This window comes from Pantherophis guttatus, chromosome 4 (genome assembly GCF_059756535.1).
Source record: "Pantherophis guttatus breed Tessera chromosome 4, ASM5975653v1, whole genome shotgun sequence".
NCBI lineage: Eukaryota > Metazoa > Chordata > Lepidosauria > Squamata > Colubridae > Pantherophis > Pantherophis guttatus.
Window position 1 is genome coordinate 26,673,754 of NC_142066.1, and position 24,904 is coordinate 26,698,657.

A 24,904-nucleotide genomic window follows, 5' to 3' on the forward strand; every position below is an offset into this window, starting at 1 on the left:
GATGCTACCTAGTTTGGGTAATGAAATGTCTGCAAGAAAACAACTAAGTTTAGAGAGTACCAAGGACTCCTCATTTCAAACCTGAGCTACAGATATTCTCCTTTATTGGTCTACAGGGATAGTCAGGAGTCTCTTGCTCATTCAGGAAGTTCTCAGCATTCTTCTCAAGATGCTAAAGAGGAAGTCCTAACAGTTACACTGATAATAAGGCAGGAGAATGTCACAGAAAGGATATCATGCAGGGGAGACCTTGGTGCTCTCTGAGCTTGGCTGTTTGCTTGCAGACATTTCATTACCAAACTAGGTAACATCATCTGATGTTACTGTACCTAGTTGGGTAAAACTTCATCCGATGACGTTGCCTAGTTGTGTAATGACACGACTGCAAGCAAACAACCAAGCTCGCGGGTCAGCAAGAATTCCACAGCTCCAGCTTGAGCTAAAAATATTCTTTTCTCCTGGATGTTTCACCAGCTAACAGGAGAACCAACAATTAACCAGAGACTGCATTTGCAGACTCAAAAAAAATTGTTTTTAAAGTATACTCAGAATCTCTCAAGGGAATTTGAGGGTGAGATTTCCAAACTTCATAGCCTCCTCCTCCATTCTATATAAACATTTTTAATTGATTGCACTGGGTGGGCGTGGACTGCAGTATCCCTGAAATCCTGCCCAATGACAGGACTAGGAAAAAGGGAACTCCATAACCAGCAGCTCAGAAACTGCAAGAACCTCTTGTCTCGTTGCAGGTGGGGTGACCCTGGGATTAGGGGCCAGTGGGGAGTGCCGGCAACACTGGCTCTCGTGCCTCCAGACTTCTGACTGCCGCCTGGAACATTGGCACACCCTCACCAACGAGCTCCCAGAATCCTCCACCTTTGGCCCTTGAGGCCTCCGTGATCCCCATAGAACATCACCCTTCTATCTTGCCTGCCTGCCAAAAAAAACCAACCGGAGGGGCCCAGCACCCAGAGGCCCCTCTTTTGCACGAGGATGTTTGCACGTTTCAAAACTACTTGTTGTGGGGAACCATTTATGCTATGCTCTAGGGAGGCACTTACTGTAGATGGAAGGCCACGCGTGGGGGATTAGGGGCAGATGCAGAAGGGCTGGAGAGCCGAGAAGAGCAGGAGGCATCTGACGGGCAGCCATTGGAATTGCTATGTATCCCAAATGAGCATCAGATGGGTGAAATCAAAAATAATCCCTCTGACCTTCCGGTCTTTCTCTCCCCCCTGCTCTTTTCTCTCACCTTATAGCCTAAGAGTGGTTGTGAAACGCTTCTACTTTTGTACAAATCATTGCTGGCTGCAAAACATTTTTTTAACCTTTCAAAAGGAACAAACCGGTCAAAAGGATGAAGTAATTTTATTTTAAAGTCCCCTATATTGGCTTTTTTTTTCCTCCTTATTTTTTCCACATGGGCTCTTGTTTCTCTTAACTAAGAAATGTCAGAAGCAATTAACTATAGTATTTCTGTATCATAAAAAAAAGTAATAAGCGTCTGCATTGATTTTCCATATGGCTCAGTTCTTCTAATTAAGTTGCTGTCTTCAGATGCATGCTGGCTCAAGCTATGCATCCATTTTTTATTTCTGTGTCAAGCAATCACCCTGTCCATTCTATTGTTTCTAAAAGAGGGTCAGAGAAAACAACACTGTCCTCTTTATTTGCTTTAAGTTCAGTGCTCTGCTTTTTCCTTCATGTTGGCAAGCTATTCAAATCTGAAAAGATTCTGGGCACTTTGAGAGTTGGGGAGGAGGAAACCAAAAATGTCAAGTCTGAAAGGAGGGTAGAGATAGAGCTTTAGAATAGCACATGGAGGAACGCAGAATAAAGAACCACAATTTTGGGTGAAGTATAAGTCTACCAACACATTTGAAATTCACATGACCTTTTCTTGCACCCCACTAAGATGCTGCCTCAGGCTTAATTGGGGATCGATAACATATATTTCTTACTTTTATTTGTACCATGAATCTCCTTCCTGTAAATCTTTTTTTTTTTTCATTTTTGTTTTATATCAAATAATTTGCATTAGTCTCTTTGAATTTCATCTTCATAGTTTCAGGGCAGTTTTCCATTAGTTTTAATCATATCATTCAGGAGACTTAACTATAGAACTTGTGGTTCTATAAGACTTGCAAGTTTATTAATGATTTTATCACTTTATCATTGCCATTAATAAACATGGTTAGAATTGGCAGCATCATATCTCATGTCTGCTTTACAGGAGATTTTTGAAGTTTCTCAGCCCTGAATGCACCAGACAGCAGGAGCTCACCCACACTGAACACATTTGCCAATCTAAACACAATAGGGGACCAATCACAGAATTCCCAAGTGCCATTAAGGTAGCAAACTGGGGAAAATAATTAAAATTAGTGTGTATCAGTCTCAAATTTGACATGCTGGTTTCAATGTGCCACATCTCAGGAGACCAGGGGATTCTTTCATTATGTTTTAGTGAGACCCTGATATTGTTCCAGCAAACTGGATTTCTCCCCCCCCCCCTTTTTTTTTTGCCTATGGATCTCCTCTCCTGACAGCACAATCACCCCCCATGTTTTCTCAAAACAGTTCAGAGAACATCTGTCAATATATATCTTAACAGGCAATTCATCCAGCCCACAGAATCAAGCTAGAAATACTCTCATCCTCTGTATTAATATTGAATGGGAATCACGCTACTTAAAGCAAAGCTTTCTGTAACTTTGCTTCAGACAAATGGATTGGGCAGGTATTTTTTAACCTATCAAATGACAAGCCTAATATTCCTTTCTCCTCCCCCTAATATAATCTCTATGATTCACTTACATTTTTGGACTGTCTACCGTTCTTCTTAGAGCCTTTCCTGTGTTTCTGTGTTTCTTCCTAAAATGTTCAGCAATTTCTTCAATGTTATTTTCCATGCAGCCACCTGGTTTTCTCAATATCTGCTACTTTTCTCTCTCTGGAATTGCTTGCAATTGTGCCTTTTTAGATGTTTGTTTAGAATGTAAACGCACTAGGTTGACCATGATATGTTTACAGAACAGGCTCAGGACCAGGGGTGGGTTCTATTACCTTCACTACTGGTTCGCAACGGGATCGCGCACCATGCTTCTGCGCATGCACAGATTGCCTATGACAACATTCAGGGTGGTGGGCAGAGCCTCCCACTGGTTTTACTACCAGTTCTTGCGAACCGGGGGCAACCCACCACTGCTCGGAACAGTCCTAACCTGGTTTGGGAAACGGGTTTGTTAGAGTTAGCAAGAGTTGTGGGGTCTGACACATGTACAGAGCAGATTCTGCCTTCCTTTTAGCCTGAATAGCTTGAACTGGTCTATCATAGACAACCAAGCTGATGATTAAAGGCAGAAATTAACGTTAAATGCAGAAATTACCATTTAGCTTATTCTTATTTTAATCACTATGTGAGCGGGAGGGTGGGGGAGTTTTCTTTGAGTTTTCTTCCCAGGGACCAAAATATCTTGGACCCCCTCAATTAAAACCACTCACTTCCTCTCTGAACAGCCTAGCTGTTCACCAAGAGACACACAGTCCTCAAGTGACAAATCTGTTTGCTTTGTAAGATGTGAATCAACGCTGAAAGAGAGGTAGCGTCTTCCATCTGTGTTTATACACAATTGTTTCACAGCCAAGTAAAGTGAGCGCTTTCATTTCTCTTAAAGCTGATTCACCCATGTGGCCTGAGAAATATTCTCTTCTTTCAACTGATAAAAAGATTATTCTTTTTTTCCTTACAATTTTTACTAGAGGACTCTTTCTTAATGTATTCCCACCAGCATTAAAAAAAATATCTGTAGCAAAAATAATGAAGCACTGCAACAAGTGTTTTCCCGAAAATAAGATTCCCCATCTTATATTTTTTTTGAACCCTGAAATAAACACTTGGCCTTATTGCCATGTGCTCAAAAGCCCGATTGGGTTTATTATCATGGGATGTCTTATTTTGGGGAAAACAGGGTAGCAACTTGTGGAGAAACCATCTGGTAAAATAAACTAAAAATGCAATTACAAAACATGGGATGTTTTCAGCTCAGCTAGAACTGTCACAAGCATTTTGAGGGTTAAACTGCATTTAAGTTGGGTGACGAGAAGTGATAGATGTCCAATGTTTACATGTACAGTAGAAAGACTCCTGGTTATTGCTCTCTTCCCACCTGGACTATAGGTGGTCCTCAATTTACAACCACAATTCAACCCGGAACATCAGTCACTAAGTAAAGTAGTTGTTAAGCAAGTTTACCTTTTTCGCTGCAGGCATTAAAGCAAATCACTGTGATCATTAAGTGAATCACACAGTCGTTAAGGGAATCTGGCTTCCCTATTGCTTGTCGCAAATCAACCAAAAAAGTTGCAAACAGTGGGACACAAACTGTCATAAATACCTGCCGGTTGCCAAGTGCCCAGATTTTGATCATATGACTCTGATGGTTTTAAGTGGAAGGACCAGCTGTAAGTAATTTTTTTTCAACACCATTGTAACTTTTGAATGGTCACTAAATGAATGGTTGTTAAGTTGAGGACCGCCTGTAGATCTGAAGCAGTTTTTTTTTTTTTACAATCCCTTGAATTCTCTGGAACTTTGTTTTGCAGCAAAGTAGAGATTTTAGCTCTACCTCGTCAATGGATGTTAATTATTTCAAGTAGATTTTTCTTTACCAGTATGTAAAATGATGGCACGTCACCCAACAGGGTTAGGGAACGTCTCACCAAACTGTTAATAGCCCAAGGATTTCAGGGAAGGAAAGGAACACAGAGTGTAGAAATCACAACCGGATGCTTTTAATACAAAAACAGAAACCCCTTTATTGACTGTTTTGCATGTTTCCCCCCCCCCCGAGTCTGTAAACAAGAAATAACAAAATAAAATGGAGGGGCACCACCCCCCTCACACACAACCGAGAGGCCTCTGTCCTTTCAAATGAGGCGCCGACTTTGCCACTGTCACTCAGGGATGTCGATGACCAGCTCATCGTCACCATCCAGGGGATCTTCGCCGCTTCCCTCCCCTGCATCACTGAACATCTGGTGGGGCACCGTGCTGAGGATTGTAGGGGGTGGCAGCTTGGGAGTCCCTCTGGGTGAAGGAAAAGGTAATCCCACCACGACAGAGGAACAGTCTGAGTGGGACGCTGGGGGCAGCGGGAGCTGCAGACAAGAAGAAAGAGAAAAAAACTGAGACGGATATTGGATCTTGTGGCTTTTTTTCCCTTTTTTCCTCCTCCTCCACTTTCTTTCACGGTCCCATGGAGATCTGACTTTTCACATCATCCTGACCCATAATGATGCTTTGGTTCTTTGTCCAAATCCAACCACTGGCATTTGTTAAGCGTGGCTTATGGCTTAAACCAGGAGTTTCCAAACTTGGCACCTTTAAGACTTGTGGACTTCAACTCCCAGAATTCCCCAGCCAGCTATGGTTGAGTCATTCACAAATCACAAACCACATGAGATATCCCTCAAGAGCACTCCAAGAATCTGCAGTGCCAACAATTCTCCCACCATTTTTCAACAGCTATGGGCTTAAGGGGTAAAATGGGTGCCTTAGGGCCATATGCCCCAGAAATCTTCCCCAAGAGGCAGAACAGTGGTGTGCCCAGTAATCTGAGTGACCATGTTACTACTAGCAACACCTCTACAGCTCCTGGCTTCGCTCTGAGTTCCCTGCCTTACTTTACTTTATGGGCCACTTAATGCGGGTTTAATATACCATATTATACAAACGTATCCTGGTATTTGTCAGCCCAGTCACAAAGATGGAAGGCATGGTAAAAAATTCCATAAATCAATAAGATTCTTTTCTCACAACATAATGCTGAACGACTTATAAACTCCTGAAACACAGTAACAGCTCCACTTTCATCTAGAAACTTTTTATGACTGTGGCCCAAAGCACGAGATGTTTGGATGAGTGAATATCTGCTGTAGGCGTGCAGTATTATTCACAGAACGTTTCATATAAGCCTCAAGCCACGATAGCACCAGGGTTCAAAGTTAATTTGAAGTTGAAACATAGATGCATCTTGCTTCTTTTATTATAGCTCTTATTCATCCCACTCAATCAGGGCAACTTCTCTAAGAAATAAAAAGTTTTCAGTGTTTGTTTGTAAGCTGAAACATATCCGACCTTGCACATTCATCTCACCCCCGCCCACCCAAATGTGAATGCAGTTATGAATTTAATCCAACGCTGTAGATTCCACATCCAGCATGCCCTTAAAGGAAGACTGCATATATATAGCCCTCGTCTCCATCCACCCCACCACCTTTCTTGAGGTACCTTGAGCGTGTGGGGCCTTGCTGGTCGCCGGGCAGAGCGAGTAGCGTTGCTGTCAGGCTGGGGGGGAACAGGTTCGGGCCCCAGTGCCAAGTAGTCAGAGGGGAAGGGAGCATAAGTGGGTGAATTCAGCTGGGTGGGAAAGGGATGGCGAGAGGAAAGATGGAATAAAAAAAAATATGAATGATGAGCAGGTGATTCTCCCCAGTTGGGGAAGGTTGAATTAAAACTGATCTGAACACATCTGGAGGACATCAAGCTAGGGAATGCCAAGTCACTGTCTTCACCAATCTAGTGGCTGTCCAATTGGGCCCCTTCAGAGGATTAACATTTTCACCACAACCAGCCAACATGGGTGTTGGTGAAGATGATGAGCATGATAACATTTGGATAGTGCCAAGTTGCAAAAATCTGATGTAACCCATCTTTTTTCCTCCTTCACACTCACGAAGATTTGCTGATTTGTCACAGTTTTGATGGATCATGTACAATGGACAATTTATTGCTGGCCAATGATAAGTTATTCATAGCTCTATTTTCTGGGTCTCAGATGCTATATAATATCGCGTAAGTGTTATAAATTCCTTCTGTGTTTTAATTTTTAAATTCCTTATATAGTTATTCAAAGTTTTCTTTGTTTAGATTATTACACTAATTTTAAGTATCATATTTTCTCTTTTTAATGTAAGATGTTCCAGACTTGGAAAATAATAAATAAATAAATACTAAACAAACCTCAAATCTGGTTCCTTAATTATTCTTTCCCCTCAAAAGTATGGAAACCCTTTCAAATGCTTGGATTCTTTGGTGCCCTCTTTTTAACCACTTGTGGAAATAATTCTCCAGATAATAATTCTCTTTTTCTGAGAAGTTATACATCCACAAATATATCCCACAAGACAGATTAACACCAGCATCTTGGTCAGACACTCATTCTCTACATGTTTGCATCCGATTTATACTAGGTGGGCCACCCAGGGCTTCCAGATCCCTAGCCAAGATGATGAAGTGACTGGATCTCAGTCAATGACCAATACATAATTTCAGCAATGTAAAACAGGCTACATGAATAGGGGTCAAAACAGATCATAAAATTAACTGAACGTATCAGCCACACTTAACAGAATTACATGGATTTGAAAGTTAAAAATTGTAAATACAACCAGTCAGATTGACCAGAAAAATTATTGAGATTTGAGGTTATCAACCTGAAGATGTACCAGCATAAAATAGGGAATATAAGAGGACATATTTCATGGCTTCAAAGACCCCTTTTGTGCATGGGCAAATTTTTAATTTAAAAGAGATGCACTTGTATTCACCTAAGACCACTTAGGATGGACTTTCAATTGTACCAGGGAGATCAAATGCCCTTCTGCATTTAAGGATTCTAATTTGGTTAAGGAAGGTGAAGGAGCTAATCTGAAATAGATCCTTGGAAGAGATCCGGGCCTAACCAAATATTAACATCATACATTCATCAAAGCCTTTGTTGCACACATTTGATCAAGTGCAGAGAGTTAAAGAAAGTCCAAAGAAATCCATTTTTTAAAATCTATTCCTTTGGGCCAGGATGAAACAAAATTATTACTAAGATCTATATACGGGCAAATCATATTTTGGCCCAGTGTGTAAAAATACAGCCAAATTGGTCTTGATTTAACTCAGGCTGGCATACAGAGGAAGAACTGCATTTGAGACACAGCAAGGAGTTTGCAAAATGTTTCTGAGAAATGTAGTATGGACTCTTAGTTAAGGAACTACATGGGCCTAACTGAACATGATATAACAACTATGCTCTAAGTATACTTGGGTGTAGCAGAGCTAAATGACATTCCTTTAGCGCAAAACAGAACAATTTCAACTTAAATTGTATGGACTTCAATTCCCAGAATTCCCAAGATGGCAAAAATTGTGTGCACTTCAACTCCCAAAATTCCCCAGCCAGCATGACAAGGTTGCTAAATTTGAAAAACCAGGTAAAGTAGGATTGAAACACTGCAACGTATCTTGGGTCTTTTGTGTGAGAAAAATCATCATTGTGTCATTCTCCCCATTTAAGTTTAGATGTCTCCCTGCAGCCTCCAGATGATCTGGGACAGCAGAAACATGAAATGCCCTCAGTCCAAAAAAGTGCAAAATTTAAATCTTCCCAATGCTTGGGAAGGGAACCAGGGATGCAGAAAAAATTTACAGCTTTTCATTTAGGCTTTTTTTTTTAAAGCAGTTTATATCCAAACATATTAGAATCATGTGTCATGTTCTTCCAGACATCCAATTACCACTGACTAAGATAAATGGAGGTGTAATTTTTATGCCTATGTTCAGCGCTAAGCGCTTGGAAATAATAAGGTGAAATGGAAGTGACATGGAAACCAAGCTAAAGAGGAAAAAATGGGATGAAGCCAAAGCCTTGTGATATAAATATTAGTTGGGTTAGCAGGACAAGTAGAACTAATACGAGTCCTAGCACCCGCAGTTGTAAAACATGCTAATCTTGGTTGTGGGAAGTGGGATTCTGGCTTAGAGTGCTGTTTGTGAACTCAATCCACTTTGGAGTTCTTCCATTTCAATGATTTGTGCAAATCAACACATGAATTAATGAAATAACTAAGGGAAGAAAGCACACTGGGCAAACTCAAGCATTCACTCAATTTTGATATTAAGGTGCCCTTTGGGGACATATATTATGGAACAGGACTATTAGGTGTGTAGTGTTTGGGTTTGGGTTTTTTTAGCAGCAGTCAGCAGTTTTTTGTTTTTTTTTAATTTGATTTATATGCCGCCCTTCTCCGGAGACTCAGGGTGGCTTACAATGCGCTAAGCAATAGCCTTCATTCTTTTGTATATTTATACAAAGTCAGCTTATTGCCCCCACAACTGGGTCCTCAATTTACCTACCTTAGAAAGGATGGAAGGCTGAGTCAACCTTGAGCCTTGGCGAGATTCGAACCTGCAATAATTGCAGGCAGCTGTTCTTAATAACAGGGTGCTTTAGACCACTGTACTACCAAGGCTCCACTCCAACACAACCATGCTGAGAGCATTGTACACACACAAAAAAACAAACCCCTTTATTTCAAATTTGGTATCTTAGTTTAGGAAAACTGAGGTAAATAATGGCTTAGAATTCTTCTTGCTATCTGATTTCAGGCTATACTCTCCTATTCCTGAGGTAATTTGGTTGAAAGTTTGTCTAAAGTCACTGAAAATCAAGGTTTTCTGACTTGTTTTCTTGTACAGGTAGTCCTCGACTTACCATTCAAAGTTACAACAGCACTGAAAAAAGTTACTAATTACTGATTTCACACTTATGACCGTTGCAGCATCCCCATAATCATGTTATCAAAATTTAGAAGCTTGGAAACTGGCATGTATTTATAACGGTTGTGGTATCCCGGGTCATGTGATCACATTTTGCAATCTTCTGACAAGCAAAGTCAATGGAGTAGCCAGATTCACTTAACAACTATTACTACCTTAACAATTGCAATGATTCATTTAACAGCTGTGGCTAGAAAGGTCGTAAAAAGGGGCAAAACTCTTTTAACAACCATCTCACTTAGCAACAGAAATTTAGTGTCGCTTAGCAATGGAAATTTGGGGCTCAATTTTGGTTGTAAATTGAGGACTACCTGTAATAGATTGCAACTTTCAACATTTCAAACCAGCAGAGTCAAAGCAAGAAGAGATCTGATCCCAACACACCTAAAGGAAATCAGGCTGGGGAACCATCAATCTCTGTTAAATCTTTTCCCAGCTTTGGGGTCCATTTTGGACAACTATCTACTCAGCCTTATTATCCAGATGGAGGCAGGATTTCACACTTATGACGCTGCAGAATCCCCATGGTCATGGGATCAAAATTTAGAAGCTTGGAAACTGGCATGTATTTATGACAGTTGCGGTGTCCCAGGGTCATATGATCACCTTTTGTGACCTTCTGACAAGCAAAGTCAACGGGGACCATTTTGGATAACTATCTACTCAACCTTATTACCTAGATGGAGGCAGGATTACTCACTGAGGCTAAGTAGGGCGATGATGTCCCTGAAGCTGGAAGCCCAAAACCAGATGTTGGCTGCAGAGAAAGACCTGAGGAGGATGGTGATGAGGCACTGCCAAGCTGGGGGCTGTGTTTTCTGTGAGCAGAAAGAGATGTCATGGATGAACAGCTGCCAAAAGTGTGCTCCATAGAAACAGCCTGTCTTGAATACATGGAAATGACCCATGAAGCAGAACAGACATCTAGATTCAGTCAGAGCTTTGTTCCATATGGTATTAACCTTGTGAACTCTCAAGACTCTTTTTTCCACTAATGTATTCAAAATGGACCGTGATATTTATTTTTATGTATGTATGTGTGTGTGTGTGTGTGCATTGGCACGCATATGTATACATATACATATATAGTATATGGTTGTATGTGTGTGTGTGTGTATATATATATATATATATATATATATATTCTCAGGTTTTCGCGGGTGTTTGTATGTAGGTCTTTGGTTATTCGGGTCTTCTCCCACGTAAAATTGGAAGTGTCTTGGCGACGTTTCCATTGCTCCTGGAAGCACGAAGCCGAGAACACCAGCCTGAAGATGACAAATGAGACTTCGTCGAAACGTCGCCAAGACACTTCCAATTTTACGTGGGAGAAGACCCGAATAACCAAAGACCTACATATATATATATATATATATATATATATATATATATATATATATGGGGGGGTGTACATACATACACACACATACACTGTATATATGACAATAAAGGTTATCTTATCTAGCCCAGTTTTTCTCAACTTTGCCAACTTGAAGATGGGCAGATTTCAACTCCCAGGATCCTAGTCTGGCTTCACAAGACCATCTCCTTCACCCACCACTAAAATGTTCTTTATTGAAAGTCACTGTGGACGTGCGTTGAAAATGTCCAAGAATTCTACCTCTTTTCTGTGCTAAAAAGAACAGCCCCGTTAGCCACAGGTAGTCATCTATTACCTTGTATTTTTGCGTATTCTCTCTATCCTGAAACCCACCACATACTCACCTCTTGAGGGACTGAGGCTCTGTCCCTTTTGGCATCTCTCCATCACTGTTGTCTGAGGAGGCTGTGGCTTCTGAATCTGATTCCGGAAAAATAAAATCAGACAAAGTCATTCCACCTCCTTCTGCCAGAGAGTTATAGACTTCACATAATGCTCCCATGTGCATTTGCATCATTTCCTGGTCATGTTGGTTAGGTGATCTCATCCAGCAATTTTCATGATTGAGAGAGGAGCTCTCAAATTTTCTGGATGCAAGGTCAAAATACATATAGTCCTTGATTTACGACCACAACTGAAGCCAGAATTTCCATTGTTAAGCAAATGAGTTGCACCCAATTTTATGACTTTCGTCACAGTTGTTAAGAAAATCTCTGCTGTTGTTAAATGAATGATGCTTGCCCTATTGACTTTGCTTGCTGGATGCCGCCTGGGAAGCTCGTAAATGGTGATCACACGACCCCAAGACACTACAACTATTGTGCATACCTGTCAGACGCCGAGCAACCAAATTTTGATCAGGTGACCACAGGGAATGCTGTGCCAGTTTTAAGAGTGAGGACTAGCTGTAAGTCACATTTTTCAGTGCTATTGTAACTTTGAACGGTCACTAAATGAGTAATTGTAAGTCGAGGACCAACTATATTGCATTGACTCCCTTTTCAGACACTAAATATAGCTCCCTTTGCATAGAAATCCATTTTTTCTCAGCTTGGTTCTGCAAACTATCCTGTGAAGCAAGTACTTCTATAAACCATGTTTACTGAACTATACACCATCCTAAGTATACCGTGACACTGCCTGAATTCTCGGATACCAAAATCTGCATTTAGTTACACTTCCAATTTGCATAATTCTGAACAGTCAAAGTATGTTTTGGAACAAATCACTCATCCAATTTATTTACATCTCACTTTTTGCCAGCAAGCTTGCTCTCCTAACTGAGGTTATCAGAGATACCGCAACAGACCCATTTGCAACAAAATGAAGACGTCTCAAAAACAACATCAACATTCAATTTCCAGCCATTCATCTTTACAGAGACAGCTTTCAAATAAAGAATGCCATGGGTCATTTATCCAATCTAGTCAAAATCACCAATGGGACTGAGCAGCAAGAAAAATGTAGATAAATTAGTATAATAGGGAGCCTTCACTGGGCAGCTAAAAACTCCCCCGGCAATTGGATATTAAACTAGAAAGCCAATGTCAGCCAAATATAAAATATAATAGAGAAATAAAAGTGCTTAAGAATAACATGGCCTGGAGGAATCAAATATTAAGAAGTAATCAGCAGCCGGATCCTCAAGGAATATAGCAATTAAATTTTAATTTTTACAAGCACCAAAATAAAAAGATGCTATGTGTAGAAGAACTGGAAAAGGGGCACCATTCATACCAATTCAAAGGAGGGGAAAACATAATGTATGTTCATGTATCTGTACATACGGTAAATAAATTTCCTTCTGCATGACGAGAGATAGCAGCTTCAAAGTACTCTCCTAGGCTAGAATTTAGTTTTCTCTAGTTAATAGGGCTAGTAATTTTGGAAGTTGTAGTCCAGGGTTTCTCAATCTTAACTTTAAGAGGAGTGGATTTCAACTCCCAGAACTACAGTCCACTCCTCTTAAAGTTGCTAAGGGTGAGAAACCATTTGTATGCTTGCTTATACAGGTGGTCTCCATTTAATGACTTGTTCAACAACCATTCAAAATATACAACAGCACAACAAGAAGTAGCTATGACTGGTCCTCGTATTTACAACCATTGCATGTCCCTGTGATCAATCTAGGCACCTGGCAGCCAATTCACAATTATGCGGCATCCACAGTCACATGATTTGCAGCCTCCTCTGCCAGCTTCTCACAATCAAAGTCGACGGAGAAGCCAGCAGGAGGTAAGAAGGCTCATCACGTGAGATCCTTGCTTAATGACCTATGTGGTCCTCACTGAATGACAGCAACCAGGACTGCTAAAACTGCCATCATTAAGCAGCACAGTCATATGGGTATTTTTGATTTACAGCTATGTCACTTAATGACTGGGTTTGCACAATTTTTAGAAACACGAGTGCTTGTTGGACCAATGATTCTAGTCCACCCTGGGACAATTTTTAAATGCCAAGCATTCATAATAGCTACCCAGGTAATCCTCAACTTACAACAGTTCATTTAGCGACGGTTCAAAGTTACAACACTGAAAAAAGTGACTTATGACCGCTTTTCATACTTACGACTATTGGATCGAAATTCGGATGCTTGGCAACTGACTCAAATTTATGACGGTTGCAATGTCCTCAGATCACATATATCACCTTTTTGCGACCTTCTGACAAGCAGAGTCAATGGGAAAGCCAGATTCACTTAACAATCTTGTTACTAACTCAAACACTGCATTGATTAACAACTGCGTCAAGAAAGTCATAAAATAAGCCAAAGCTCACTTAACAACTGTCTCGTTTAGCAAAAGAAATTTTGGGCTCAATTGTTGTTGTAAGCCGAGGTCTACCTATATTCAAGGATGTATTCTGCAATACCTAACTATCAACCAATGGCATTCTCGTCAGAAAATCTACCATTGTGGATTCGCCCTGGTTTGAGTCCATAATATTTAACAGCAAATAAAAGGTAGCTGTGTACCTTTTGTGGAATATGGACCACTTTTATCTTTAAAAGATAAACCATAAATGATTATAAGGATGTCAGATTCGGTTAAGATTTATATATTTGATGTCAAATCCTTTAACCTGCTATGTCATTGTTTTATTCTCTTCCGGTAGTTGATGAATAGTTGAATAGTTGAACAGCAGCCAAATTAATATTATTAAGCCCCTTTATAAAGAAAGTGGGGGAAATCCTCTCCTTTCATGCAGCACCATCAAATGGAGGTTGTGAGCCTCACTTTACCTGAGGAGTCTTCATCCACATTCTCATACTGGAGCAGACGATCAAGTAGGAAACTAGGAAACAAGTAGGAAAAAACAGTGACTCAGACCTGATGCTTAATTGCTAGGAAGAGACCGAGGCCTTAAACAGGCTCCAAAGATTTGCCGTTTTCCTGGGCCATCCTCTATTCCAGGGCAGGCATCCAGAATCAAGCTGCAATTTATTCCTTGGCAAGAGAAAGATCTTTGCACATAAAGATAGTCCTCAACTTACAGCAATTTGTTTAGTGACCATTCAAAGTTACAACGGCACTGAAAAATGAGACACTTATGACCATTTTTCATACTTACGACCATTGCAGCATCCCCATGGTCACATGATCAAAATTCAGATGCTCAGCAACTGCTTTATATCTATGATAGTTGCAGCATCCCAGGCTCACGTGATCCCATTTTGCAACCTTATGACAAGCAAAATCAACGGGGAAGCCAGATTCACTTAACATCTGGGTTACTAATTTATCAACTGCAGCGATTCACTTAACAACTGAGGCCAGAAAGGTCATAAAATGGGGCAAAACTCACTTAACAAGCGTCTCGCTTTACAACAGAAATGTTGGGCTCAATTGTGGTCATAAGTTGAGGACTACCTCTAGTGGCTCATAGATTCGCAGCTTCAGCTCTTGATAAAGAGAGATTGTTGACAGATCAGGTTAATTCTTGACTTACAACCAAAACTGGGTCCAGAATTTCCAAGGCGGTTACAACAGTTTTACCACAGTTGTTAAGCAAATCATTGCGCCTGTGAAATGAATTGTAAGGCGTTTGAAGTGAAATCACCACTTCCTCCGCTGACTTTATGACTGATCAGAAGCAAGCTGAGAAGGTCACAAATGATGGTCATGTGACCCAGGGATGCTGCAACCATCATAAATGCCTGCCGATTGCCAAGCAGCTACATTATGATAATGTGATCATAGGGATGCTGCATTAGTCATAAGTGCGAAGGCCAGCTGTCAATCATTATTTCAGTGCTATTTGACAATCGTTAAACAAATGGTTAAAAGTCGAGGATTACCTGCACTAGCAAAGCCATTAATGTGAAGAAAGCCATAAGTTTCAAGTTATACCCTCTATATCAGCGCCCCCCAACCTTCTGGGCACCAGGGACTGGTCCTGAGAGGTTTTTCTGTGGACCGGAAGTGTTTTCACGTGCTGCCTGCATCCCATAGGTGGGGCTTCACTTCTTTGTGTGGCCCAGTTTCTGGCATGCCATGGCCCAGTGCCAATTCACAGACCAGAGGTTGGGGACCTCTGCTCTATATGGCAGATCCAAGGTTCAAATCCACTTTTACCCCCATCCAGGCATTGCAACCGTCTGAGAGCCATTTACTTCTCAACAGAGCAGTAATACTGTAAAGGACCAATCTGGCCCCAGGCCCTTTGCTTGCTACTAAGAACTTATACTCTACGTTGCAAATATTAACAAGGTTTGATCATACTTCGTTTCCAAGCCCAGATTAAGTGGCTGCATATATCTCAAAGAGATGTTGTCCCAACAACTGAGATGTTCTTGCTTTGCGTTTTTAGTGTCTGTAAGCCTGTTTTATATAGGGACGTGGTGGCTCAGTGGCTAAGACGCTGAGCTTGTTGATCGAAAGGTCGTCAGTTCAGCAGTTCAAATCCCTAGTGCCGCGTAACGGGGTGAGCTCCCGTTACTTGTCCCAGCTAGCAGTTCAAAAGCATGTAAATAATGCAAGTAGAAAATAGGGACCACCTTTGGTGGGAAGATAACAGCGTTCCGTGCGCCTTTGGTGTTTAGTCATGCCGGCCAAATGACCACGGAGACATCTTCGGACAGTGCTGGCTCTTCAGCTTTGAAATGGAGATGAGCACCGCCCCCTAGAGTCAGGAACGACTAGCACATATGTGCACATATAAAAGGGGAACCTTTACCTTTTAAGCGTGTTTTGACTCCTGGTGGCCACCTGGACCACTCCATGCAAGGGATTTTTGGCAGCATCTTTCAGAAGTGGTTTGCAACTGCCATCTGAGTGACTGGTCCAAGGTCACCCAGCTAGCTTTGCACCCTAAAGCTGGATTAGAACTCCCAGCCTCCCCGTTTCTAGTCTGGTGGCTTTGACTACTACGCCAGGGGTGTCCAATCTTGGTAACTTTATGACTTGTTGCTGGCAGGAGAATTCTGGGAGTTGATATCCATGGGTCTTGAAGTTGCCCAGGTTGGACATCCCTGAACTGCACCAACTATTTCTACCTCTAATTTAAATTATTAAATTGCCAATTTTAAGGGCAAACATTCAAAAAGATAAAAACATTTGGATAAAATAAAATGACCAGTTAGACTCCTGTCTGCCACCTAGCCGTCGAAGACTCCAGACTCAACTGGGAAACGGTGCTAATTCTGTCTTTCTGCCTCCACATTCTGATTCTGACTGAACTCTTGGCAATCTGGTTTACCTCATTTCACATACCCTCTACCCTTCCTCATCAGATCAGCTTACCTTTTATCCCGCGAAATTTTCAAGAGTTTTCTTTGTGCTTTTCTCAGTTCTTCTTGGAAACATTCTTGCTCCTGAGAATTTATTTAAAAAGGCTACGTGTAAGTAAGGAAATAGTTTATTAAATACTACCTAGGAAATAGTTTATTAAATACGCCTACTACCACCAATAGCCTCCCACCGGCCGGTACACTCTCATAGAGAGGGGCTCCTCCGGGTGCCATCGGCCAAACAATGTCGACTGGTGGCCCCCAGGGGGAGAGCCCTCTCTGTGGGGGAACCTACTATCTGGAACGAGCTCCGGAGATACGGAGGATCCCGGATCTGCGCACCTTCCGCCACGCTCTAAAGACCTTTTTATTTCACCAGGAGGGCCTGGCCTAACTTTCTCTCTCTTTTTAAACAATTTTAATATTTTAATATTTTTAATCCTCAAAGTTTAAATTTGTTTTAAATTGATTGGGGTTTTAATCTGTCTGGGCCAAACTATTTAATTCGATTTTATTTCTACTTTTTAAATTTTGTATTTATGTATTTTATTGTTGGCTGTTCACCGCCCTGAGTCCTTCGGGAGTAGGGCGGTATACAAATCAAATAAAAGTAAAAGTAAAGTAAAATAAATCTCCAGACCATTTTAAGTACGCTAAGAGTAATAACAACACGTAGGTGTTTTAAAATGAGACATTATTAAAATCTGAACACGTTACAGGCATTAAAATTTAAATCTAAAATCTAAACAATACCATTTAATGATCTCTGAATAATCTCTGAACCTTTGTAATATAACACTTTAAAATGATTAAGTAAATAGAGTAGGGACTTTTAACACATCTTTTCAGACTCCTAGGAAATAGAAGCACGACATACTTATTCATGTCAGGAAGAATCTACTACAGGTAGTCCTCAGCTTTCAACCATTTGTTTAGTGACTATTCAAAGTTAAAACGGCACTGGAAAAAAGTGACCAATGACTGTGTTTCACACTTATGACCGTTGCAGCATTCCCAGTGTCACGTGATCAAAATTCAGACACTTGGCAATTGGCTCATATTTATGATGGTTGCAGCGTCCCAGGTCATGTGATCACTTTTTGTGACGTTCTGACAAGCATAGTCAATAGGGAAGCCAAATTCACTTAACAGCTTTGTTACTATGGTAACATAATAACTGCATAGATTCATTTAACAACTGTGCCAAGGAAGGATGTAAAATGAGGAAAAACACATTTAACAACTGTGTTGCTTAGCCACAGAAGTTTTGGGCCCAGTTGTGGTTGTGAGTCGAGGACTACCTATACTCCTTTCAACCTTGCTGCCTTAACTGCAAAAGAAGCAACTCACTGGGTCACAAAGTGGATAGTAGCTTGTAGGAGAAAATTTCCATTTATTTCCAACGTATCAAGTAATGGGGATCAATAAATGTTTAGCATACAGGGAATCCTCGACTTACAATCACAATTGAGCCCAAAATTTCTGTCGTAAAATGAGTTTTGCCCCATTTTACGATCTTCCTTGCCACCGTGGGTTAAGTGAATTACTGCAGTTGATCAGTTAGTAACACGGCTGTTAAGTGAATTTGGCTTGCTCATTTGACTTTCCTTGTCAGAAGGTCGCAAATGGGGATCCCATGACCTTGGGACACAGCAACAGTCATAAGTCCGAACCAGTTCACAAGCATCTGAATTTTGATACACGATCAGAGGAATACTACAGAGGTCGTAAGTGTGAAAAACGGTCGTAAATCCCTTTTTTCTGTGCTGTTGTAACTTTGAACAGTCACTAAATGAACTGTTGTAAGTTGAGGACTACCTATACAATCAGCATTCCAATATATGTTCTATTTCACTTGTCCACAGAGTCTCTAGGATCTGGAAAGATTAAGTGAGTTCCAGGCATCACTCCAGACAGTTGCCACCCCTGGTTCATTCTTCCTCTTTGGGGGTTGATCCTCCCCTTCCATAAAAATCATGAAAACAGGAAAAATTGCAGCTTTTCGGAGCCATCAAATAGCAGCCAGTTCTTGGTCAGATTTTGCATCCCTGCCTGAGTTTACTCTCTTGTTCACTACTGGTAGTCCTCCACTTATGACCATAATGACTATGATTGTGAGTCATAGAACAGTCACCCAAGTGACTAGCCTGTTTTTGTAACTTTTTTGCAGCAGTCGTTAAGCGAATCCATTCTTCATTATGGGCCACTTTTTGCCAAAAACTAGAAGTAAATGTCAGTTCAGGCAAAAATATAATAAAACATGTTCATATAACCATGGGTGCTGCAAATGGCCATAAATGTGGGTCAACTGCCAAGTGCCCATCGTGCTCTCATGTGACAACCCCCATCGCTAAGCAACCACTCATAAAATGAGGACTATCTGCATCATCAATATAATATGATTATTCGTGTTACTTTTTTACAGTACTGTATTGTTTTGTGAATTATTTCCCTATAGGTAGAATTGCTATTATAAGAAAATAGCTCTTTATTGTGGAAATACTAATTGGCTGTATTAAATGGAGATAAATTCTCCCCAAATTTTGGGGGTCTTGGGGGAGGCAGGTAATCCCAGCCACTTGCAAGGCAGATTAGTATCGTCTCTTTTCTACTGCGAATTTGATAGACAAGGCTCTTTTTAACAGATTAACAGAGTTGGAAGGGAGACCCTACATCTTCCTCTACCTAGGATCAAACTCACAATCTCCTGATTATGAGGCAAGAGCTCCACCTCTAGGCCACGGGATCTGGCACTGTTTGCTTAGTGTTGCCTTATCATATCATGTGAATCTAGTGATTGTGGTTGGGAAAGCAGGATCTAGGACACCCTGTGAGACTAACACCCTTTCTTGCAGTCTCCTCAAATTCTGTAGCCTGTTAGCTCAGTGTTTCTCAACTTTAGCAACTTTTAAGATGTAAATAAAATACAATTTCTGAGTTCCCCTAACATGTGACGCTTGAACAAACAGTAATAGTTTACCAGGATGGTCAGCAAAGTAGTCAGTCCCAAATTGTAGATGTGTATGTTACGCACTGACCTGTAAAATTAAAATTAGCTGAATCTGACTACTTGCTGAATGGAGGACCACCAAGGCTGTCTAGAGACAGACAACTCCAAAACATATCCTGGAATAAGGCAAGGACAAATTATTTCTGGGCTGCTCCCAGAATCTAGGTCAGTTTGAACCTGAGCTTCTGGAGCAGTGTTTCTTAACCTTAGCACGTATGGGGACTTCTGGGAATTGAAATCCCCTCGTTAAGTTTTCAAGGTTGAGAACCGTGTTTCTCAACCTTGAAAACTTAACGAGGGGATTTCAATTCCCAGAAGTCCCCAGATATATATATATATATATTCACAGTTAAACATGAAACTGTGGCTGAATGGTCTAGATGTAGGGGATATAGTCATCGAACCCTTGTCATGGTCAGACCATTCTCTCCTTAAGTTTGACCTTCTGACCACTAGAACCCACCGCAGGGAGGCGGAATCAATTAAATGGTTCCGCCCCAGGTGCCTGATGGATCCTGATAGGTTCCGGATGGAGCTTGGGCCATTTCCTGAGACCTTGGCTCATGACTCGGCTGAAGACCTAATGGCATCCTGGGATAGGATGGCCGCTGGTACTTTAGAATGGGTCGTGCCTTTGCGGCCTCTGACCCGGCGTTGAACCTACCCAGCTCCTTGGTTCTCTGATGAGCTGAGGGGGATGAAACGTCGGAAAAGATGCCTAGAGAGCAGTTTGAGGACTAGCCGTTCTGAATCCAACCGAACATTAGTGAGATCTTATATTAAGACCTACGTAGTGGCGATAAAAGCGACAAAATGTAACTATTTTTCCGCTCTTATTGCATCGGCAGATAATCGCCCAGCCGCCTTGTTTAGGGTTACCCGCTCTCTACTCCAGCTGAGAGCCCAGGAAGACCCTCTGCAAGGACGAGCTGAGGATTTTGCACAATATCTGCACGATAAAATCGCTCAGATTCGGGAAGGCTTGGACTCTAACTGGGTTAATTCGGATGAAATGACGAGGGCAGATCTTGAGGACATTATCTGGGATGAGTTTGATACTGTGACTCCTGAGGACGTGGACAGGTTACTGGGGAGGCTGAATGCGACCACATGTTTATTGGACCCGTGCCCCTCCTGGCTAGTGCTGGCTACCTGGGAGGTTATACGTAGCTGGCTCCAGAGAATTATTAACGCTTCTCTGAGCGAGGGATTCTTACCTCCCGCCTTGAAAGAGGCAGTGGTGAGACCCCTCCTTAAGAAGCTCTCTCTGGATCCGGCTGTTTTAGCAAACCACCGTCCAGTCTCCAACCTTCGCTTTTTAGTGAAGGTTGTCAAAAGTGTGGTGGCACGACAGCTCCCACAGTACCTGGATGAAGCTGTCTATCTAGACTCGTTCCAGTCCGGCTTCAGGCCTGGATACAGCACAGAAACAGCATTGGTCACGTTGGTTGATGATCTCTGGAGGGCTCGGGATAAGGGATGTTCCTCTATCCTGGTCCTATTAGATCTCTCAGCGGCTTTTGATACCATTGATCATGGTATCATGCTGCACCGGTTGGGAGTGGGAAGCACCGTATTACCGTGGTTCTCGTCCTACCTCTCTGACAGGTCGCAGTCTGTGTTGACAGATGGACAGAGATCGACCTCGAGGCCCCTTACTTGCGGGGTGCCACAGGGGTCGGTCCTCTCGCCTCTCCTGTTCAACATTTATGTGAAGCCATTGGGGGAGATCATCCGTGGTTTTGGGGTGTGATGTCATCTGTACGCTGATGACACTCAGCTGTACATCTCCACCACAAACCACCCCAATGATGCCCTTGAAGTGATGTTCCGGTGCCTTGAGGCCGTACAAGTCTGGATGGGGAGAAACAGGCTTCAACTCAACCCTTCCAAGACTGAGTGGCTGTGGCTGCCGTCGTCCCGGTACAGCCAGTTAGTTCCATCACTAACTATTGGGGATGAGTCATTGACCCCCGCAGAGAAAGCTCGCAATTTAGGCATCCTCCTGGATGCACGACTGTCTTTAGAAGATCATATAACAGCCGTGGCCAGAGGGGCTTTCTATCAGGTTCCCCTGATTCGCCAATTGCGTCCCTTTCTAGACTGGGACTCATTACGCACAGTCACTCAAGCCCTCATCATTTCCCGACTTGACTACTGCAATGCTCTCTACATGGGGCTCCCCTTGAAGTGCACCCAGAAGCTCCAACTGGTCCAGAATGCGGCCGCGCGAGTAATTATGGGAGCAACATGGCGCTCACATGTAACAGCTCTTCTACGCGAGCTGCACTGACTTCCGGTGGCCTTCCGAGTGCGCTTCAAGGTGTTGGTTCTTACTTTTAAAGTGCTCCATGGCTTAGGACCTGAGTACTTATGAGACCACCTGCTGCAACCGATAACTTCCCACCAACCAATACGCTCTCACAGACTAGGCCTACTCATAGTACCATCATTAAAACAATGTCGTCTAGTAGTTCCAAGGGAGAGAGCCTTCTCTGTGCGGGCACCTTCTCTTTGGAACAAAATACCCCCTGGAATACGAATAATCCCAGATCTTCGCACTTTCCGACGTGCCCTGAAGACCTTTCTGTTTCAACAAGCAGGGCTAGCATAAACATCTAATTCTATGCCAAGGTCTTAGCAGATACACTATGTTGACTCAATTTATTATTTACTGTTTATACATACATACATACATACATACATACATACATATATACATATATATATATATATATATATATATATATATATATATATATATATATATATATATAATATGTATATGAAATCTTATTCTGTTCACCACCCTGAGTCCTTCGGGAGAAGGGCGGTATAGAAATTCAATAAATAAATAAATAAACATGTATATGCCTTCTTATGGACCATATGGGCAAAATAATAGCAGCGGTGGTTAGACTTTACAGCCCTCTCTGTAATAATCCTTTTATAACATTCAAGTGGAAGATCTTGTCTCTCTGATTACCCTCATCACCCCTAAATTTACTCAGCATCCACACGTGTTCTTTTCCACCCCAAATGTCAGAATCCCTTTAAATGTTTGGGAGGCATGCGGTCAATATGATTTTTACCATTTATTCTTTCTGGTAAAACTCCCCTTATTATTCTCACCCACCCCCATGCCCAGGTCTTCCTAAAATATTTGTTCCTCCAACCCACCCCCTTTCGTTCTGCCAGCACCAATTCCCTTCCATCCCCCGAAATTCCCGGCCGCTTACATAAATCAGGAATTTGAGCCTCCTTTTTAAGGCTCTATAACGCCTTTTGTAGCCCCCGCCGCCCGGATCCGGCTCTCCTGCTCCGTTCATGCCCAGCTGGGGAAGTAACGTGGAACAGGAACCTCGATTCAAAGCTGGAGTGGAAAAACTACATTTCCCGGCATGCTTTGGAAAGCGGGCACGTGGAGAGCTCAGAACTACATCTCCCAGCATGCATTGTGAGGAGAAGAACTAAGGAGTCGTGGTGACATTTTTCTTAATATTCAGGGTTCCTGCTTTATTTTTTATCCTACCCACGTTTGCTAAGAAATAGTAGTATAATTGAGTTTAGCCTGCTAAAATCTCTTTCCTATCTTGCTTTGGTTATGGATAATGCATTGACCGTACTGTTTTGCCCCATCTCTTTGTTTCGCTTGTTGGTTTCAGTAAATGTATTGTAATCTTTGGGCACGTTGGGAATGTTCTCTTCCAATCATTCATTTATATAATGAAAATTTGGAGATATAATCAATGTAACACAAAGCCAGCCTAGAAGAAAGCTACAGAACATTTTTCTTTCTTTTTTTTTTTTTTTGCTTTAATTTATATGCCACCCTTCTCTGGAGACTCAGGGCGGCTTACAATGCGTTAAGCAATAGCCTTCATACTTTTGTATATTTATACAAAGTCAATTTATTGCCCCCACAATCTGGATCCTCATTTCACCTACCTTTCCTTCATCAAGTTCACTTTTTTATTTTATTTATTTATTTATTTATTTGTCAAGAATATATTTGGTAATAAGTATAAGCATGGATTGGATACATAAAACAAATACAAATAGAAAAAACGTTAGGACAGGGACAGTAGGCATTCTGGTGCTCTTATGCACGCCCCTTACAGACTTCTTAGGAATGGGGTGAAGTCAACAGTAGACAGTTAAAATTTTGGGGGTTTTGGGATGAAACCACAGAGTCAGGTAGTGCATTCCAAGCATTGACTTTCTGGGTTTTTTTGCCAATGTGGAAGACAGAGCATTTGTTGATTGAGATTTGGAGTTGCCAATTGTTTGACCATTCACAAAGTCAAGGTCTTTTTGAAAGGTAGCAGCACTTTTGTCCCCAGGCCGGGAAGATTAGCCGCAACAGTTGTGCTATTGGTCCCAACTCAAAAAGGAATTGACGTCCACTTTATTTGTTATGTGACCATTTATTTGTTTTACATTTTTGTAGTTCAGCCAAATCAAACCAGGCATAGTAAAATACAAACACAACAATAATGCAGTAATAAATCACCTTATTTTAAATCAGGTAGCAACTATCAAGTAATTAATATTTAGTGTATGATGAGAACATGATAAAAGAAAAGCAAACATATATACACAGTCCAGATAAGTAAAACTTCTACAGGGGTATGGTAGTGGCCTCATAACTGGATATTCAATTCAGCTATCCAGGCGATCATCTCTGACATTGCTTCATGTAGATCTTCTAGACTAGAGAATGCGCACCATGGGCAATCTTGCATAATATATTTAATAGTTTGCATAGCAGCAACACAATTGCAACAAAGGGAATCTTTTCATCCCCACTGATATATGGCAGAAGCATTTCTTCCAATGTCACACCTAATTCTGTTCAATTAGGTTGTCTGTTTGGGCAGTCCTTCTCTCCAGACAGTATCATAGGTTGCCGAGAGGTCAAGAAAAACAGGCATTTTTCATTTTCCTTTGGAATCCATTCTCCAGGTAAGAAGTTAATGCAAGAATCTGATCGCTACAATCACGTTTGGGGGAAAATCCAGCTTGTTCTATTTGGATTACAGTTTGTTTGTTTGTTTGTTTATCAGTCTAACATGTACAAGGTATCAGATATAAGTATAAACATGGACATGAACATAGGAAATGAGTACAAATAAATGGTGACAATAGGACAGGGATGGTAGGCATGCT

General features: G+C 41.5%; 2 protein-coding genes across 4 annotated transcripts in view; one reads left to right on the forward strand and one right to left on the reverse strand.

Moving 5' to 3' along the window:
• Window positions 1-4,912, forward strand: part of DOC2A (double C2 domain alpha) — a 32,600-nt gene extending 27,688 nt beyond the window's left edge. For both annotated transcript variants that reach the window (XM_034419715.3, XM_034419716.3), the window contains one exon: window positions 750-4,912. In XM_034419715.3, the coding sequence (XP_034275606.2) occupies window positions 750-889 (140 nt within the window). In that variant the 3' untranslated portion in view covers window positions 890-4,912. The remainder of the gene's footprint in view (window positions 1-749) is intronic.
• On the reverse strand, window positions 4,773-23,122 carry INO80E (INO80 complex subunit E). Of its 2 annotated transcripts, XM_034419717.3 has the most exons (7): window positions 22,975-23,122; window positions 16,739-16,809; window positions 14,239-14,291; window positions 11,339-11,414; window positions 10,314-10,431; window positions 6,293-6,421; window positions 4,773-5,160 (listed from the first exon to the last, which is right to left on the reverse strand). In XM_034419717.3, exons 1-7 carry the CDS (start codon window positions 23,062-23,064, stop codon window positions 4,957-4,959), a joined length of 741 nt encoding a protein of 246 aa, XP_034275608.1. In that variant the 5' UTR covers window positions 23,065-23,122; the 3' UTR covers window positions 4,773-4,956. The 2 variants fall into 2 exon arrangements, with proteins under 2 accessions (XP_034275608.1, XP_034275609.1); XM_034419718.3 differs by lacking the exon at window positions 6,293-6,421.
• Between the last annotated feature and the right edge of the window lie 1,782 nt (window positions 23,123-24,904).

Coding starts and splice junctions, on each gene's coding strand:
- INO80E (XM_034419717.3), bottom strand. CDS start 23,064: ATGAACGGAGCAGGAGAGCCGGATCCGGGCGGCGGGGGCTACAAAAGG. Junction 16,810..22,974: donor GGCTCAAATTCCTGATTTAT/GTAAGCGGCCGG, acceptor ATAAATTCTCAG/GAGCAAGAATGTTTCCAAGA. Junction 5,161..6,292: donor CAAGGCCCCACACGCTCAAG/GTACCTCAAGAA, acceptor TCTTGTCTGCAG/CTCCCGCTGCCCCCAGCGTC.